This window comes from Amia ocellicauda, chromosome 5 (assembly GCF_036373705.1).
Source record: "Amia ocellicauda isolate fAmiCal2 chromosome 5, fAmiCal2.hap1, whole genome shotgun sequence".
Lineage (NCBI taxonomy): Eukaryota > Metazoa > Chordata > Actinopteri > Amiiformes > Amiidae > Amia > Amia ocellicauda.
This window is the reverse complement of record NC_089854.1, coordinates 41,934,879-41,948,408: the sequence shown is the minus strand read 5'-3', so window position 1 is coordinate 41,948,408 and position 13,530 is coordinate 41,934,879. Positions and strand designations below refer to the sequence as shown.

The following is a 13,530-nucleotide window of genomic DNA, read 5'->3' as shown; positions in this document are numbered from 1 at the left end:
CCAGGGGTAGGGGAATTTACTGCACTCCTCATACAAAACGAGATGGTGTGATACGGACACATACCCCATATCTGCCGATTGTGTTAATTTTTGAATTGCGTCATAACATTTAATTCATAAACCAAACAAACAGAAATAAGAAAGATATGACTAAATGCAAAAAAATAAGCACAACAAAGGCTGTATTTTATTTGCTTTCATTTTTGTGTCTAATTGAAAAATAAAATCCAATAATAACTATTGGAAAATAAAAGGTTTAAAATTAATACGACAAATGTAATTCCTGACTTATTATGATGTATATATTTTAAAATGTCTGCATATGAATATAGTGCAACACTACATCTGTGAATTTGATGCCTACTAGCCATTGTATTGAATGTATAATATAAACAAAAAGAAAAAAAATCAATAAATGTCGCTGTCACTTACCGATGCAGGTTTTGCCGTCGGAGTGTAGAGCATACTTCTGGTGGCAACCACACACTGGCCCACTGTCTGTATCATCACAAGTGTGCTGGCATCCTCCATTTCCGTAGTTACAGGTTACTAGATATAAACAAACATTGTACAATAAAGAAAAGAAACACTGTTACTGTTACTGCAGCACCAAAAAAGTCCAAATCATGCAAAATAGCTATCTTCAATTCAATAAGCTTAATGTTAATTTGTAAATTTGGTAGTATTAAAAACTGCTAGTTGTTTTACATGTAAAAGCATTCATGCTCAAGAAACATCTGCCTACAACTGTCTAGTGTCCAGCAGGAAAATTATGGAATCAAAATCACATTGGACAGTTTTAAAGTTTCCCAGACAACATACCAAAACCTCAAAATTCACATAGAATTCACTCAAAATTAGTCTTCACTAATAATTAGGACTGCCAGCTTTCAATGATTGTGTGTCTGCCTCCCATCGAAGCTAAAGATTCTTAAACTGAATCATGAATAACTGACTACATATGCCAAAAAATCTATCTGGCGCTGATTCCTTTACAGGAAACTGATCGCTTTAATTACAGCGTTTGCCTGCTTTTTTCCAGTTGCTCACCATTCACACTGGCTTTGAATGCCGGAAAATTGCAGGATGTACCCATTCACACAGAAAACAGAGAATGTCGGCAAGAGCCCTGTAGCCATGGGAACGAGATGCTACAGAAGCATGTGGATTTGGGAGAGGAGACATGGGGCCGGATTAAATCAAAACTTTGACCCACCCACTAATAGCAAACTACAAACCTGTACATCATAGCGGTTACATTTCTGATTAGAAGAAAGTGTCATCTTACGGAAAATGAAGCCGCAACTGAGTACAATTCTGTAGTTTTCTATTAGCAGGTGGGTCAAATTTTTGATTTAATCCTGCCATTTAATGGACCGATAAAAGTTTGATTATTTCCCCCGTTTTGCCAGTTTACTTCCATTGTGTTTACTGGGCTATTGGTTTTAACCAGGGCACCAGTTCCGTTCATACTCACTACCAAGAACGAATAGTCAAGAGGGAAACGCAAACAATACATCAATATAGAGTGCATATTCACACTATGACCAGGTCATCAGGTTGTATGGTTGTGTGTTTTGAGGTGTGGTCACTGGACTCAGCGGTCACAGATCATTTGAACCATTGAACCCAGTATGAGACTCGGCTCTCGGTTCACGGTTGTGTAACAAGAGGCATTGTGAGGGGTCTTGAAATATACTGCACCAAAGTTAAATCAACTAAAATAAAACAGAGAAAAGCATGACATTACATTGTGTGTATATCTATATCTACCAAAAGTCTGGGTATGCAAATCTACAATTGATTGATGCTCAAAACAACTTATTATACTATAAGGAGTTTGGAGTCACTGTGCAATATTTTATTAACTGAAAGAAATATATTTATTTTAATTTTTGAAGATGTGTATTTTTATACTTTGCAGATAATTTTAAAAAAAAGTAAAGCGATAGCAGAGAGGGTTAACTATGTTTGCATTAAATCTCAGCAATTCATTTGTCAGTAAGCATTTTCTTTTCCTGTGCGAAGTCAAGAGATTTGCGGTCGCCTGTACTGTTAAGCTATTTCTTTTGTTGGCTCAAGAGACATATAAAGATGAATAGTTCTAGCAGTTATTAATCAGACACTTTGTTTTTTAAACTTTACTTTTTCACGTGAGTAGTCTCAAGGTCCTTATTTGCCCTGTGTTGTTAATATAATTAAATCAGGACGTTACGGACTGAGATGAAAGCCAGCATAAATTTGATGAGGTCCCAGGGTAGGTAATACCCAGTTAACAGAGGCACTTTCAAACTGCTTCCAGCGGCACAAAATATTTTAAAGCTCTGATGCACAACAGGAGACTTGATTTCGGCAATTTATATGAATTGAATGACATAAAATTTGTACTTCAATATGTCCCACATAAACATTAATTATTATGTCTGGAGAGTCCATTCTGGATTTTGGAATGAATCATATTTAATTTGGAGGGATTTACTGATTTGAGTCCCATAAACGTACAGTAATTGTCTGAACCTGGCTAACCCCCATCAAGTCATTTTATAAAAGCTCTAAAAGGCGTTTTAACAATTTATTGTACTTATTCAGTTTTTTCAGGACAACAGGTAGGTTAAAATACTGTGTTATTAAATCAGCTAGTTGTTTTCACTAGGAAAGGTTAGATAAAACAATGCCGACTAACACTACACTTTTCCAGAGAGAAAAATAAAGTGGTTTTACGTAGCTCTGTACTGCAGTATTACAACAATAGCAATGTAGTTGTTGAGAGTGTTGAAAAGCAATATACAATTATAAATAATTTAACTATGCTGAAAAAGTTTGTCCATGTAAAATTAAAATTAAGAAAATTAAGAAAAATAATCCCCTTATGGGTATAGTTTCTATTGCGCCCCCCCCCCCCACATCCCATGCAACCACCAGACATTGGGAACCCCTGCACTATATGAATATAAGGAAAATATTTACAGGATATGAGCGTGTTTAACTTTAAAGCATTGGTTGCCCACACCAGAAGAATGCCCTGGGATACTGACATAATTTAGGAATACCTAACTAACAATGAGTCCAAGGGATCTATATTAAAAAAATATAATAAATAACTGTACATTTAACAACATATCAAAAGATGGATACAATGCATCTGTTAATGGAAGTAATGATAGACTGGCAGTCATTTCCTGTAATTCCTTTGTTTGCTTTGTTAGATCATGCTGTTCTGAAATTGGACTCATGGCAGATGGTCACCCTGGTTCAAATGCTAATGCTGAGGTCAACAAAGAACACAAAAATAATTTTCAAAGAGGAGCAATGCGTTTGACTGGAGAGCACTCTGCAGTTACATACATGTACAGTCCCTCTGGTTCTTGGCCAGTTCAAAGCCGGGTCGGCATTCACACGCCACCCCTCCTTTGGGGGTTTCTCTGCAGATATGGGCACAGCCGTGGTCCTTGTTCATACAGTTCATCCCATCTACAGAAGAAATAGAGAGAAAGACCAAAAAAGAGTAGAGAAAGAAGAGAACCTCTTGTTGTGAACTGGCCATAAACACATATTCCTAATATGCCATTGTCAGCACAATCTAATAAACTGGAGAGATTCCAGAGAGCTAACACAATTTGGGATTAAGGCAGAGGTTTTAAAACATTATAATTTACAGCACAAAAAGCAGGCAATGGGTCCAATTACAAATACACTTCAGTCATGTCCTTTGGAGCAATGTGGGATTTTTATGACCACGTAAATTAGTTTAACATTCCTCTTGCAGTTCCCTTGCACAGGGGACAAGACATTGAAGTTTGAGTTGGCTCACAGAGGACAAAGCAATATGGTCCAACTATGTGTTAAATTCAAATCTATAGGAGCCTGCACACTTAGCAGATGCTCTAGTTTCTCCAATCCTTTTATACTTGTCATTCTGATCTAAAAAAGCAAAGATGATCCTCCACCCCCATGTAAAATCTCAGTTCTCACATTTTTCTGAGTCATGATTATTTTCCCAGTAATTGCATTTGATTGTTACAGGTTCTGGGTGTATCATGCATAACTTCACTCAACCAAAGAATCTGCAGAATGCTAAAAGAAACTGAGTGTCATAAGCTTTTCAACACTTGTCATTTTCTGTGTTAACCAGACATTTCTGCAAAAATAAAACAATGCAAGCTGGTATACAAGCCTTCATGTTGGGTTATGTGCTGGAAGAGCAGCATTACGGGTCAGATTCAAAACAAAATGGACTTGCTCCATTTCTCTGTGAGGGCTTTCACAAACACCACATGACCTCTGTTGCAGGATATTGTCCACATTACATTAGGTTATGTCAACATAACCCAGTATGGCATTCAGTTATAACCATTTCAAGAGTTTGGACAACCCCAATAGACCTATGTAGAAGTTATAGAAGGTAAAGTTGATTTTGGCCTAGACACGCTTGACTGAGGGAACAATGACCTGGCCATGAGGACAAGACCATCGGAACCCCCCCACTAGGCGGAGTGAGCCAAGGAGCTGCTGCAGTTCGTTTGTTGCCAGGTGTAAGATTAGGGCTGTCTTCCTCCCCAAACTTCAGTTTATAATTCCATTAAAAAGCAGTCTGCAAACTTTGGCAGGGATAATGGCTGGAATTCCCTGGACAAATCCCAATAAAACCAGAACTAGCAAGTCCACCAGGCGCTCTGATTCACAGGGTAGAAGACCTGTCCGGTCTTCACTGGTTCTCTTTCAGTCAACAGTGACATTGTCTGTTAACAGTCTCGGAGGGTTTACTATGGTGTGGGGTTTGAAGGGATTACAAAAATGTGGTATGGTGAAGTTGTGAAGGTGAAGGTCTCATGTTAATCATGAGAGCCGAGCAGAGCCACATCTTCAAGGACTCCAGGAAGTATGAAGTGATCGCATTCATCAGGTGAAATACTGCACGACTGGCTTGATAACAACGATGATGGACATGACAGTCCAAAACAGACTTCATAAGAACCAAACTTGGTGATTGATGATTTTTTCTTCACATTCCTTCTTTATAATTTTTCCCTTCATTTCTTCCCAATTAATACTATAAAGCTCATCAGTAATGTGATAAATGTGACTTAAAAGAGCATACCATCCTTGCAACACATAATAACCAGACTGATGTGCTCCAGTTACGAACACCAAGCCACAGAATAGGTAACTTTACCCTATACTTGTGACAATGCCTTTCAACTACAGTAGACCATTGACTTGCCTACTTAAAACAGATTCCATATCTGACAAAACAGACTTCAGCAATTGTATTACCAATTAGTGTTCCAAAATAGACTAGGATGATCACCAAACCAAGAGACGCCTCAGAGATGTTTAAGGTAGTGGAGCAGTTCTTTAAAATGAAAACTAAAGGTTAAGGGTTGAAATAGTCTTCAACACAGAGTTGATGCTATTTAATATAAATTCTGCCATATGCCATAATTCTATCAAAATAAAACCCCACAGTCAGCGATTACTCCCCATTTCAGTTCCCCTTAATAAATAATGACACAAAAAGATTATTATATAGACTCTGTCCCAGAGTGTTTTCCTTTCTTAATTGTGCAAACCAGTTTAACGTAATCTGACATCCTGCTAGAATTCCCCAAAGCTCGAAGTCACTTTAAGAAAAATAGATTCAAAGGCAGTAAGATAGTAAATATAAGCAGAGCCCCTGTCAGCCTCAGTTTGAGATTATGACACTGCTCTTTTACAAACTGTCCGCAAGCACTAAAAATTGTCATTTTCATCACGTATGCCATTGTCTTTGTGAAATTGGTTTAAAGTCTGTAATTTGGTTTCAGTTAGAGAAACACATATTAATACATTGTATAATTCATTATTTAAATCAGTCCTTTTTAAAAAAAGATAATGGAAATTCCAGTTTTGCTGGGTGAAACTTAATCAAGCAGAGAATTGAGCGTTTCCAGCAATGTAGAATACATATTGGAGCCAAGCATATCATAAGACTTTCAGAAACTGGAAAATTAGAGGAACTTTAAACTGCTATTTTGAATCACTGAATGCTAAATGGAAAGATATTTGTGCCTTGACTACATTAAGTATTGTAATAAAGATACAGGTGAACAGGGCCAAAATATAGCCAAATGACATTAACAGTGGGTAGGACCATTGTTTCAACATCTCATCTCATTGATTCCATAAGTTTAGCCCTTGGTATTTTCAACCACGTGACCATGAGTACTGAACGGTCAGTCCAAGGATGAAGGTAGCTGTAGACAGGCCTCCTATCCAAATCTGTCACACATATGACACACATCTGACATTCGAATGGACAGGAAGACAAAGAAATTCATTTTGATATAAAAAAAATAACTGTTGTTTGATTTTGCTGTAATGCATCCTGTGGCCAGATACAGAAGCAGCCCTTCAGAATGAACTTGGCCAACTGCAGTTCCTTTATGAAATGTTTTTGAGTGGCATAGCCTTGCATTTGAGTTCTCATCAGCGCTTCACAAAATGAAGACAGAAAAATACTTTACTTAGTTTAGTTTAATCAGAAGGCAAATTAAGTTCCCACTACTGAAATAATATGGCACACTTTTAAAATAAATAAGTGGATGTATGTAAATCAGCATAGAATACTATAATATGAATTCCTTTTGAGGTTGCTCACATTTAGATAACCAGTCAGATATTGATAATATATTAGCTTAAAAATATACAGCATGACTAAAAACTGTTGACACTCCATGTTATTCAGAAAACATGACACAGAATTTACATCAATTCCTGAATTGCCTGCCCACATCACAGCTTATGTCTGATTTCAACATTACACTCTTATTCTGACTGGCAATGATGTGCAATCTGAAACAATGTAGCTGTTACACATTTTTGTGTTCCTAATACAATGGGTTAATTACTGATCTCCTGGCTTTACATCTAGTACATAAGAATTCTGTTGCACAAAACAGCAAAATAAAGTTCTACAGCCGAAATGATATGGTATTATTATTACAATGTTGTACTGTGCACTAGAGTCAGAGTCTAGCCTCCTGCAAACTGCTTTCGAATCACACTGGCAGGGCTGCTCAAATTCAGTTGCCTCTGTGAAAAGACACTGACACTGCATTGACACCATGTACAAGTATGTGATAACTGGTTCCCATCACCAATCTCTTCCCTCAGGAATGTTACAAGACTTTGAAAAATTGGTTTGCTCTTACAAACGAAACAGGAACAGGTAAAGGTTTCTGTCCTGATCCTGATCATATTTAGTCTATATGGGTTACTCTACTAATATACACTACCATAAACCACTTTCCATCTGTGATCAAATTTGGTCACTATTTTACACTGCTGTCGTGATGTTTGGGCCAAGCAAAGTCAGAGTACCAGCAATTTCTAAATTACCCCAACCATCCAAAAAAAAAAAGGAGGCCTTGGGTACACCTCAAAAGGACACAGTCTGTGCTTTCTCCTGAGGCTCAACAATGACACAGAATGCATTCTTCTAAAACGACTGTCGCCACGGTAACACCATCAATAACATCATTTTCTGCATCCTTGTCCCTTAAACACTTGAGGAACACAAGAAGCTTTTTAGTGAATGTACGAAGAGAACAATTATCTTTTCTATCTCAACAGCAGTGCATAGGCCCTTTTTCACCTCATTAATAGAAAATAATATAGAAAAGGATCATAGAAGGCTGGTGCGAGAGGCACCAATAGGCCTATTAGTAACAAAGGCCTTTTCTCCCCCCATTCCAGTGAATAATTACAACTGAACATGAAGAAACTGGGTCTGGCTAAACTCCTCACAAGCTTTTGATGGTAAAACAAACATTTAACTAGTGGCTTCCTTTTATGTCCAACCCCAGGGAAGAACAAGGACAACAGGACAGGAAGTCCTCAGGAATATGCATTGCTGCAGCCTGCTAAGAAATCCTCTTGGAAATGGCCAGTAGGTAGGTCAGATGAAATAACTTTGTTTTCATTTGAATTTCAAATTGAAGAAGAGGCTGAATCCCCCATAGCTTCTAACAAGATTCAGTGTTAAAACTGATAAAATGTTAGTTAGACAAATCCCCCTTTAATAAACTGTACCCTTTGGTACAAACAAACCCACACAATTAGGGACACATCTGTAAAATATGTATAGACAATATAAAGGGGGAGTCAATGGCATACTCATTTAATATGTTTCTTTCATTTATAATTCAAGTAATTAAAAGTACTGAGGTCTAATTTGACTATCAACTTTTCAAATACTAAGATTACAAAAAAATACTTTTCAAAATTGTATATATGGTGCCTAGTTCATCCATGCTAGCATTTCAGATTTTCTGCTTTCAACTAGCCACAGCAGTAACAAAATGTTTCAGAAAAGCTTTACCAGATAAAAAATCATCTCAGAAATAATACACGATTCCCCACGTAAGACCTACAACTCATTAGAAACTGTAATGAATAAGGTAGTCTCCAAGTGTCTTGACTCACCTGAACATCAAACAGTGGGACTCTTATATTCAGACAATTAGCAGACTGTTTCTACCTGTCTCATTATGAAAATCTCTGTCAAACATGAGCAAGAATATCTTGTAGCATGCCTCACATTCTAACCATACAGTTTATTTTAATGTCAGAACATTGTAATTTTATGAGAGAAATATTTCTAGACTTACACGAACAATCATAATAAAATTGTGGAAAATGAAGCTTGATATATTTATAGATTTGCGGTGAAACTACTCTGAACGAGGCACTAAGGCTTAAAATAACATAAATGGATGAATGTTAAACATTCAGATATACTTCTCTATTTCTGCCTTTGTTTTGATTTGATGGGTCAAAAGGTAAAGAGCTACTGAATCATTTGCTATTCAAATACCATTGTGTCTAGATAAGGCAAATGCAAAGCCCTTCTGAAGGAACTGTCTCCCTCTTCCAAGCATATTAAACTGGTGTTATTATTGCATGCCTTTCAAAACAATGTCAAAACTTGCTAGTGTAAAAAATGAACATTTTCTGGTCCCTTTAGTCTCCTTCAGCTGAAAGATGAGGTGATCCTTATGTTTTGCAATGGCCACAAGACTGAACAGGCATCGGGCCAGGAGATTTAATCCTCTTCTCACCAAATGAGTAAAAAATTTAATCGAGTAGGCGAATACCAAGCTCAGCACTTCCATCAGGTCAGTTGAGTTTTCAGCCAGTTTCAGCCTCCCAGGGAATGAGATCATGCAAAAGCTAGGTAAAACTGCAACTGACATTAATAAGTATGAAAAATGTGAAGTATTTAATTTCACTAATCATGCAAGTTGCCTAATTATACTGTTTTGATCAAGTGTATGTATCTATTGCTGCTATGGAGCAAAAATAATCTTCTCTTTCATTGTCTTTTTCACTTTTTATTTCTAGATTTTTAGATACAACAAATACAGCTGATAATTAAGGTGGAATTAAGGTGTACACAAATACAAAATAAAGAGAGAGTGACCTTCTTTCTCTCCCACATTAATCCACCCACCAATCATAAATTACAAGTTACTGATGGAAACTTTCTGCTAGCTAGAGATGTCTTGCTTTTGCTTAAAAAGCCACCAGTAAACACAAATTTTAATTTAATGATTGGTGGCTGGGACAAGGTTTTGATTCAATCCAGTAATAAATAAGACCTATTTACCTATTTTATATTCAAAGAGTGTATAATTTCCTTTACTGACTGCAGAAGCATGAAGAGTAAATGCTTGTCTGAAATCCTCCACATCATTTCTGATTACGAATGTCAATTATGCTTGGTTTAAATGGTTTAATGTACTATTACTATGCTGTGTGCATATTTACATATATATCTTGTTTGTCATATTGAAAACTTTTAGGAAGAAAAATTAAGTAACAAACCTAATATTTTCCTGGTATACAATAATTTCTTGCAACACAAGAAGATATCCATAAGAATTTCCCCCAACAAGCATATAGGTATTCATCTTCTACAGTTTAATCTTCAAAATAACACATTTTGAAGATTAAAACTTTCAATAAACAGAACAAATTTAGAATGAAAATTAAATGAGAATGCTTCTAGATTATGTTTGTTATACTTAGCTGAAGATGGATAGAAGGAGCCTTAAAACACAGAAAATGTGGTTCAAGTTAATTTCTTCAAATGGATGTTCTGGAAAAATATACTTCCAGTACAAACATATTTAATTGCATAATATAAATTCAGCATTACATATTGGCCTTTTGGCATAATGATAAAACAGATAACAATTCCAATCACATTAATTACACTTCAATCAAAATCATTTTTTAAATAATGACTTGCGTGATGGAATATAAATAAAACAATAAAAGTCAAGTGACCACTGAGTAAGCATTGCAACATTAATTAATCTATCAGCTGTCTTTAATGTTGGAAGTGGAAAGTCCTCACTAAAGATCCAAACTTATTAGAATTATAACAGGTATTGGCATGGGGGGGACTATCAAATGGACAATAGAGAGTTTCACTAACTCCAGACAAAAGGATTAAGCAAATCATGCAGTTTAAAATTTAGTGGGGAACTAAACCATCAAAAGAATTATGGGAGCACTTTCTTTAAAGGTGAATGCTAACAGTGGACATACACATCTAACAGTTATGAAAACATATATTCTGACTTGTTCTGTGACTTTTTTCCTCTGAAGAGTGACTTTAATTTTAATTAATTAAATGTAATTCAAGCACTCCACTGCTGTGCACTGTTTAAAGCAACACTGATAAAAAATATGAATAATACATAAAATACTGGTCAAGTACTACCACTGTAAAACCTCTATTCAAATGTTTTTGTTTATTTTCTATTTAAATTCCCTTGAGATGTCTTGCAGATGAAAGAGTGGCAAATGCCAGTTCTAGCATGCCAGGATATGATGGCAGAGTGCCTTAAGGTCCTTCATAGTTTGTGTTCCTTTTAAGATTTGGCAGGATAACTATACACACACGTGCACACATACCCAAATAATATTTTGATTGTGATCCCTTCAGAATTACACCAATTTCACTAACCACTGTCCATATAAGCTTTTCTGTCAGCCACACAGGTAAATCTGGCACTTTATATTCAGCATGCGGCGCACTACAGCTCACAGAGGGGAAAGCAACAACAGCACCATTCATCTATAAGACTTTGCTGTCTCTCACTGTGCCATCACAGAGGAAGACAACACTGTGACAAGGCTGGAAATGAGAAGGGGACAGAAAAACGTTCAACTGGAATACTGTCAACTTCGACTTCCCCGGGGCTTTGCCTTAGACCATGAGAATGCATTAAGATCTCTAATCTACCGTAGGCATTTGTCTTTCAATGTCTTGTATTATAATACCACATTTCTTTTGCCATCGGTCTTATAATTGTCTACAATGAGATTCAAGACTCTTCTCAGGAGAGCCCTCAGTTGTAAGTGCTCTACAGTGCCACCTGTAAACTGAAGAGAATATTTCAAGGTCTATCTAAGATATACCAGCAGAATGTGCTTCTCAGTGGTGGGGCAAGAAATGTGTTGCTCAGGGGGGCAGGGCAGTGCACTTCACCCCATAATCAATGTACTGCCACTTTTAATAAGCTTGCAGCTTTCTCAAACCCCAACATGACTACAGCACTACACTAATCATGAATTTAGCTACAAAGTGTAGATACATGTTATATTTACTCTACCTGTAATTTATTACCTAAGGGAGTGTATGCCAAAAGCTCTTGAGCTAGATCAAGATAGAGAATATGCTCAATGTTACATCATAGAGATTAGTTTATCTTTGCTTGAGGTGAGAATTGCCCATCAGAGACCTCTTCTAACCTTTTAAAGACAGTCAAGTTACAAGTCTGGAGTCAGTCAAAATCTGTGTGCTATGATCCTGGAGCTCGCAGGTGATACACAGGGTTTTAAAATAGGATTTTCCTATTTTCTGAAAGTAGAATGGGAGGGCTCCCACCAATACTAGAGGTTCAATAATAAAATAAAGCAAGTAAGCAGCAACACATTAAAAAAAAAAAAGTCTGAAGTAGGTTGTCCACAACTATGGAGCCTTTGAAAACAGGCGCTGAAAGCTAAGAGAAAGGCAGCAGGGCAAAACATCTGTTTGTTTTCTACCTGAAGCACCAGAAAGCCAACAAGTTAATTGACTTCAATTCACTTTTGTCCCATCAAGCCAATAGGAGAAATAACTATCTGTGAGATATGCATATCATGAAATCACAAAAGTCTGTTAGTGCTTGATTATTTTGATAAGAATTTTCTTATATTTTTCTGAGCAGGCTTCTGTTTAAAAAAACTATTTTGTATCATGCAAGATATCATTAATCCAAGCCTATGCTCAACATGTAATTAGTTTACTTAGTCATTAAGCATGCAAGCCAAGGTATGAAATCCATTAAGCTCTATGCGTCCTCAGCATCAGTAGGAAATTAATTGTGTGTCCATGCACAGTAAGTTAATGATTTTGCCATGGCTTTTGGTTTCAGATTTTTCTTCTGAGCTAATTATTATTTATGTTCTTACTTTGGCTACAATTAATTACAGCTACAATCAAATTAAATTGGCAAGTATTACGCCTAGACCAAGGTTACATTGAGAAAGCTGTGAAGGGTTTGAATGTTCAGTCCAGTAATGTTCTACGGCTTCGGGAAATCTCTCAAATAAAACATGAACATTCAAACGCGTTATATGAAGCATCCCCAGCACGTCAGCCCTTCCCCCTTTCCCATCAGTCCTTTGCAAATGCCATTTTAATTGAAATCTGTCAGACCCTCACTCTCACTGCCCTGCTAAATCCACAATGCTATAGGTACTAAGCCATGAATTTCAATGAGGGCTTTTCTTGAACAGACTGTATTAATGTCCTCCAATTCAACCCCCCCTCCCTTCATCTCCCTTCCAAACACACACACAAACTTTTTTTTTTCCTTCAATGACTCCACTTATGTAGAGTTCAATTTAATATGCACAGAGCATTAAGATGGACTAATGGGCAGGATTAAATCGGAGAGAGCCCGGAGGAATGGGTCTCAGACACAAGGTCAGTGGTGCTACAACTCATTTAAACTAAACTTGGCCCTCTACTGTGCACAATCACATGTAGCGGACGGATTGAAATCGCTTAACCATTTCTGCTTTTCACAAACCAGGAAAGGTAACCTTGGAAATAATATCTACATCTGTATGACTTTCAGCCTAAACTTGTTTTTTTTTTTTGGTTATCAAGTTGTTTTCTTGGAAGCACACCAAGATTTGCCATTTGGGCTGCTACCTGTTATAATGGCCAAATTCAGTCCAAATAAAAGCCAAGAAAAAGGGTGTTAAATGCATGTTTCCTATTTCATTGTCAGCACTTTCGAGTTTATCCAACTAAGTGCCAAAGTAACATATAGACCATGACTAGGAGAGACCTGGCAGGAAATATGTATAAATGTTGGTTATTTTCAAAAGCTGACAAAATCCAGCTGTAAATCGCACAGTAGCCAAATGGCTTTGTCAGTAAAGCATATAAAAAAAGTTAACTCTGGGCACAAAGTTCAATATACCTGA

The 13,530-nt window shown here is 36.7% G+C and overlaps 1 protein-coding gene across 2 annotated transcripts in view; it reads right to left on the bottom strand.

Moving 5' to 3' along the window:
• Positions 1 to 13,530, bottom strand: part of scube1 (signal peptide, CUB domain, EGF-like 1) — a 127,164-nt gene that overhangs the window by 81,409 nt on the left and 32,225 nt on the right. For both annotated transcript variants that reach the window (XM_066705259.1, XM_066705260.1), the window contains exons 5-6: positions 3,346 to 3,471; positions 433 to 549 (exon numbers count right to left, since the gene is read on the bottom strand). In XM_066705259.1, the coding sequence (XP_066561356.1) occupies positions 433 to 549; positions 3,346 to 3,471 (243 nt within the window). The remainder of the gene's footprint in view (positions 1 to 432; positions 550 to 3,345; positions 3,472 to 13,530) is intronic.